At 37.2% G+C, this 7,076-nt stretch overlaps 1 protein-coding gene across 1 annotated transcript in view; it reads right to left on the bottom strand.

Annotated features, from left to right (window-relative positions):
* CRYL1 (crystallin lambda 1) overlaps positions 1-1,916 on the bottom strand; it is a 582,977-nt gene extending 581,061 nt beyond the window's left edge. The window contains exon 1 of the mRNA XM_053708526.1: positions 1,764-1,916. Coding sequence (XP_053564501.1) covers positions 1,764-1,801 — 38 coding nt within the window. The 5' untranslated portion in view covers positions 1,802-1,916. The remainder of the gene's footprint in view (positions 1-1,763) is intronic.
* Positions 1,917-7,076: the final 5,160 nt, after the last annotated feature.

Here is a 7,076-nt window from a genome sequence, read left to right as displayed (position 1 = left end):
AGAACACTTTTATATTCCACACAGTCATTGGCTGCACACTCTAGTGACCTGTTTATAACTGTCCCTAATTGGCCACAGCAGAGAAGGTAACCTAAGTTAAAACATGGCAGCTCCCGTTGTTTTATAGACACTGAGGGGCCAATTTATCATAGTGCGAGTAGACATGATACAGTGTATCATGTCCGCCGCACATCGATAAATGCCGACAGCATATGTTCTCGGCATTTATCATTGCACTAGCAGTTCTTGTGAACTGCTGGTGCAATGCCGCCCCCTGCAGATTCGCGGCCAATCAGCCACTAGCAGGGGGTGTCAATCAACCCGATCGTATTTGATCGGGTTGATTTCTGTCCGCGGCCTCAGAGCAGGCGGAGAAGTTATGGAGCAGTGGTCTTAAAGGCTTGCATGGAAAAAGGGCATCAAGCTCCATACGGAGCTTGATAAATCGGCCCCTAAAACTTAACACTTATTTTGTCAATATTTAACTAATAAAGTTTTATAAAATACATCTACATGTTATTCTCAGACTAATATTTTTTATTTAGTGTTTAATGTCCCTTTAATGCTAAATGACTAACAGAAACATGAGAGAAATAAATGTGTAATTGCATTGCTGCATGAACAGTGTGTACTAAATTCTCAAAAAGCGTGAACAAGAGAGGCGACTGTGTGATTGAGTGTGTGGGAATCGGAGTAGCCATATTAGTACAGTAATGTACATTAAAAAAAAAGTATTGCAGTGATATAATCCAATAAGAATACTTACTGCTATATTCTTGTCATTATGGTGCATGCGCACATATGCACACTCACAAGTCATCACAAAAAAATAAATCATAACAATATTTGCAAAATTAAAAAATAAATATCTAAGGCTGATATCACTAAGTAGAAAATGTATGTAGCGCCCCTAGATAATGCAAATATATAACAAATAATAAGTATATCTGGATATATGTGCATGATTAGTTCAGTACAAAGGTTAGTTGTATATTTTCAGCGCGACAGTGGTGTAAGTCTCTACATATCGAAAAATGAGTTATTAAACTACTCAGCAAATTAAGTTGCATATGCAAGCAAAAAAAAAGAAGAGGGGCAAAAAACAGGAAATGGACTTCCTGTTAAAACTTGTTCCATTTCCCAAAAATACTCATGGAAAGTAAAACAGCACAGACAATACTTGCTCCATGGTTTGAAGGGTTATCCACCATTTATTTCAAATGCTTCCTGTTTATTGTTGGGTATGGAAAATGCTTTAAATTACAAACTTTTATAGACACATACAGCTTGTTTTAAGAGCATTTTAAAATCATATTTCTGAATATATATATTATTTCTGAATGTGTGTGTGTGTGTGTGTGTAAAACTAAAAGCATTTTTTGTAGTGCAATGATAATAGAACAAAAAAAATTCTACCATCCCTGAAATTAAAAAATGCAGTAATATTTTGTGCATCAAACCAATTAATGTTTTTGAAAATTGCTTTTTAGCAGAGGGGGTAATGAAAAGTGTTGCTGTATTTGCAAATTCATGCTTGTGCTGAAGGATATCATGTAAGTGTTGTAGATTTCAGATCACTCATTTATACACAGTTAAAACCTATGTATGGTTAAAACCTCCTCCAAAAATGTAAAATGTTAACTGGCTGTGGCATGTGCTATGGAGGTAATTACTGTAAATTTAGCATTGTTTTAATAATTTCATTTAAGGAATATCAATCACAAACAGTTAAAAAATATGAATACATTTACAATAACAATTACCTGCCAATAATCATAATATTTCCCTTTAGTTCAGCCATGTCCAATGCTAGGAGTTTGTCAGCCTAAAAATTACAGCTTACAGTCAAGATCCAGCCACAATACAGTCTTGCAAAACAGTCTCCTAAACACAACTATTTACTTTCTCATCTAGAAGATATGTAATGTCCCTCCTAATTGGCTGCTCCTGAAACTCATGCAGGAAATATAAGCAAATCTCTGTGATTGGTCTAGCCTTTTCCAGCTAGTATCCTCCTTCTTTTCATACAAACCCAACACTTTTTTGAATTGTTACCAAAGGAAACAGAACTCTACATGCCCTTGCAAATAATGTATTTACCAACTGAACATATTTTTAACAGTGTGTGTTAATCAAAATGACTGAGGCTTACATTTAGAATGTGTTCACTAAAGTAAGGGACATGGCTGCAGGTTTGTGTAATCATACTGTTAGGACAGGACTGTTCAATACATAATTACAGAAGTCACAGTAAATATGGCATACCCAGGCTGCATAATGTTTGTATTTGAACTATACAGATATTTAACAGCTTTCACTTGGATAAACAGTTGCCACCTGTCCCAGATTTACAGGGAAATATTATATTAATCATATATAGGCTTACCATAATGTTTAGAGGTGAAACTGGGACCACCTGGTGTGGTGCCCGTGGGGGTGTGGTCAAGGGGGTGTGGCTATTACCGGTCCTTTTAAAGTAGTAGCTTTTATATGCGTAATGTTTTGTGGATACTCTACCCTTCCTCAGTCAAACAAGTGAATCACACAGTTTAAATAGACCATAACCCCACCCCTAGTGAAAAAGACAACATTATTTTGTCATGGCAACCCATACACAACATGAGCAAACAAATCATTCATCTAAATCTCAGATTCTAAATAATGCCAAACATCAAGCATAATTATCAATTTCATAAAATAGTGAAACGGTATACATCACACAATTTAATATCTGCAGTGTAATATGTGTTTTATGTGTCTAATTAAGAAACAGAACCGGATACTAATAAGGTATAAATACAACATTGAATGAAATAAGTAAAAAAGAAACACGTACCTGCTAAAGCTGTTTAAGAGGCTACTCTATACCATAATGCAGGAAGATTACAGCCAAAATGCTATTCTGCATGAAGTAAAGCAAGATCCACGCCAAAAATCCTGCATATCTGCACTTTCTGGTCATACTCATATGATTCCCCTAAAGGTGTATCACTGGTGATGTCACCAGGGGTCGAGGGGAGTGTTAAATTCTTAGAAAAATAAACCAAGTAGCCCTACAATATTAAAAAACCCTATGCTGCTCACTCAGCCTGTATTACTAAATGTAAACTTTGAAGGACATAGACTCTAAGCTAAGCAGGGCTGTATGTAACAAAGTACCAGCATCAAACTATGCTGGAGAGTCACAGTCCAGTCATTTTGAATAATGTGTCTGGGTTTCAGGCGGTCTTAAACCCGGATACATGATTTGAAACCCAGAGGTGGCAACCCTACTGGGACAGAATGAACAACTGGGTGGGACACTGGGACAGCGCCTCTAAACAGGGACAATCCCAGTAAAAGTGGGACTTCTGGTAAGCCTAATCATATACCCAGGCCATCCTCCCTATGTCACATTTATTTAGTTTTCTGTAAATTTTTCATTTTCAAACCTGGTAGCAGCTTGTCCCAGATGACCTTCAACATAAAAATAATGAAAAGAAACTGTGTTAATCCAAAAAGGGGGTTAAACATTACTATGCAAAGACGTGTTTAAAGGGACAAAAAAGTATAACATTAAAATGCTGTAATGTGCTAGATAATGGTATTATTGCACTATTGCTTGCATATAAATGTGTGTTTAACCCCTGCTGAAAATGGGGTTAAACACATAGTAAAAGTCAGGTCCAGCATTCCACCACTGGGAGCAAGCTGAACACATCTGGTGAGCCAATGACTACAAGCATGTGTGTGTAACCACCAATCATCTGCTAGCTCCCAGTAGTGCATTGCTGAAGTGGTGTATCGTTTCTTATAAGGGAGACAGTAAAACACAGTGGCAGACCTACTCGACAGGACCCTGGTGCAAAATAAAATCCCCCACCAGGTAACTTAGTAATAAGCAATATACATGCTTATATATTTTTTTATATATATATATATATATATATATATATATATATATATATATATATATATATATATATATATATATATATAAAAAAAATATATATTTGAGTATCTATATGAAGATAATGGCCATATAGGCACACGCCTATGTATTGACTAGCTGCTATGGGTCCACAGCACTTGGGTTCTGGTGCCACTACACCTGCAGCACCAAAGGTAGTTCTTCCCCCGATAATACATGTAGAAGATCAGTACTTTTCATACAGGAGCCTGATATTTGAGCCTTGACTAAAGGCCTCACTAACTCAAGAGTCGTCTCTGTTTCCAATAAACTAAGACTTTTAGTTACCAGTTGCTATGGTCAGTTGCCCATTCCATAGTTGGTCCTGTCCAACACCTCAGCCAGTAATGGTTAAAGGAACTTGAAATTTAGATGATTGCTAACAGATATTCTGTATACAGTTTACAGCATATATATTTTGAAGATGTCACAGTATGCGTAGCAATGTTATAAACAAAAATATGACAGAAAAGGATACAATAAATTGACCATAGTTAAGTGAAATGAGATGATCTATTTTCAGTGACAAATAAACTATATTGTCTGGTCTTGTCTTATTTTATAAAGCTTGAGATCTTAACAATTTTTGCTGAAATTTCTTCAAACATCAAGAAAAGAAAATACCTTTGATTGTGTGTCAGGGTAAATTAGGGATACAAGAAGGGGTACATTGCTGGGAGGGGAGAAAAAAAGGAAAGAGAAGCAAGAAGAGAAAGAAAAAAAAGGGGAAAAACGGATGCAAGACCTACTGCTATAGGGCTGAGTTTAACTATGAGGGGGAGGCATTCCAAACAGCCAGCATCATTTCGTACTTCACCAATTGATTGGTTTTGAAGTAATGAAACCTTTCTAATAAAAGTAATTCCTCAACCGAGGAACGCCACTCCTCAACAGATGGAACCTTCTTAGATTTCCATTTCTTAGGAATGAGTTTCTCCTGTGAGCATAATCAAGAGAAGGGCCCGGGTATAGGTGTCTCTGGTTTTAGGAATGTGTAGAAATAACATTGTTTCTGGTGTATTTGGGATTAACGTCTGCAATTTATTAGAGATGACTTTTAATACAACTGACCAGTAATCTTGAAGCCTAGGACACGACCACCAGATATGGATGAGCGTGCCTGGCTTACCACATCCCCTCCAGCATGTAGGGTTTGCAGATGGGAAGAGCCGATGCAATCTTATTGGAGTATAATACCATCTAGTCATCAATTTTAGCTGTATTTCCTGTATGGATATGGATATGGAGGAGCATTTTGCCAGCCGAAATGATCTGAGCCATTCCTCCTCATCTATTTTGTGATTTAGGTCTCTATTCCATGCAGTAATGTAAGATGGCAATTTTGTGTCTGCTGGCACAAGTAATAGTTTATAAACCTTAGATATCAAGCACTTTGGTGGGGTGTTCCCTGTGCACAGGAGCTCAAATGGTGGGAGCTCTCTAATAAAGGCATCTTTTTTCATGTGATGTGTCAAATAATGCGACATCTGGTGATATTCAAGCCAAGATGAAAACAATTCCCCATACGTATCTGCCATATACTGTTGTGATTGTAGCCTTCCTTTATCTAATGCATAGTGTAATGTACCTTCTCTTAGGCTGTAAGGTTTACTCATGTGCATCCCTAACTTATGATATGGTAGGTCAGGATTCTCTATTATTGGTAGCAGTGGTGAGTGTGTTGATGAATTATGAGTGCTGGTGGTCATTAACTTATCCCATACCTGTAGAGTCTCCACAGTCATATTTATGAAGTGATTTAGGTCGTTTTGTCACAGGAATCCACGACAGTATTCCCATATTATGCATTTTAAATATTTGTCCATCCAGTCGGACCCACTGTTTATGTATAGTGTTGCGCGACAACTCTATCAATCTTTGTAGGAATATTGCCCGTCTATATGTCGCCAGGTCAGGGACTTTGTAGTTAGTCGCCATGAGTTGTATATGCTCAAGAGGGGCATTAATATTCAATAACTCAGATTTTGTTAGGTTTAGATGAAAATTGGAAAGTGCTCCATATATATTGATCTCTTCAAGGAGTTCTGGAATTGAGGTGTCTATGTTTGTGAGGTTGTATAGGATATCAACAGCGTAAAGTGCCTGCTTATGCTCAGTATCCCCCACCCTTATCCCGGTGATATTTGGGTTGCCTCTAACTCTATGTGCTAAAGCTTCAATTCAAAGAGCAAAAAGTAGTGGGGATAGAGGGCACCCCTGTCTGGTTCCATTTGATATAGTAAATGTATCTGATAATGTTCCGTTCACTCTAACTTGAGCATTTGGAGTAGAATATAATGCAAACAACATATTAATAAAGGATTCTCCAAAGTTCATTGCCCTCATGACCCAATGCAGAAAAAGCCAATCGACCCGGTCGAAGGCCTTCTCTACGTCTGTTGAGAAGAGAGCCATATGCACTCCCTAGACCTGAGCACTTTTTTGAATTGTTACCAAAGGAAACAGAACTCTACATGCCCTTGCAAATAATGTATTTACCAACTGAACATATTTTTAACAGTGTGTGTTAATCAAAATGACTGAGGCTTACATTTAGAATGTGTTCACTAAAGTAAGGGACATGGCTGCAGGTTTGTGTAATCATACTGTTAGAACAGGACTGTTCAATACATAAGTACAGAAGTCACAGTAAATATGCCTTAACATACCCAGGCTGCATAATGTATGTATTTGAACTATACAGATATTTAACAGCTTTCACTTGGATAAACAGTTGCCACCTGTCCCAGATTTACAGGGAAAATATTATATATTAATCATATACCCAGGCCATCCTCCCTATGTCACATTTATTTAGTCTTCAGCAAGTTTTTCATTTTTAAACCTGGTAGCAGCTCGTTCCAGATGACATTCAACATAAAAATAATGAAAAGAAACTGTGTTAATCCAAAAAGGGGGTAAAACATTACTATACAAAGACATGTTTAAAGGGACAAAAAAGTATAACATTAAAATGCTGTAATGTGCTAGATAATGGTATTATTGCACTATTGCTTGCATATAAATGTGTGTTTAACCCCTGCTGAAAATGGGGTTAAACACATAGTAAAAGTCAGGTCCAGCATTCCACCACTGGGAGCAAGCTGAACACATCTGGTGAGCCAAT

Source organism: Bombina bombina, chromosome 3, assembly GCF_027579735.1.
Source record: "Bombina bombina isolate aBomBom1 chromosome 3, aBomBom1.pri, whole genome shotgun sequence".
NCBI classification, from domain to species: domain Eukaryota; kingdom Metazoa; phylum Chordata; class Amphibia; order Anura; family Bombinatoridae; genus Bombina; species Bombina bombina.
The sequence above is the reverse complement of the archived record's forward strand: the minus strand, read 5'-3'. Positions and strand labels throughout refer to the sequence as shown.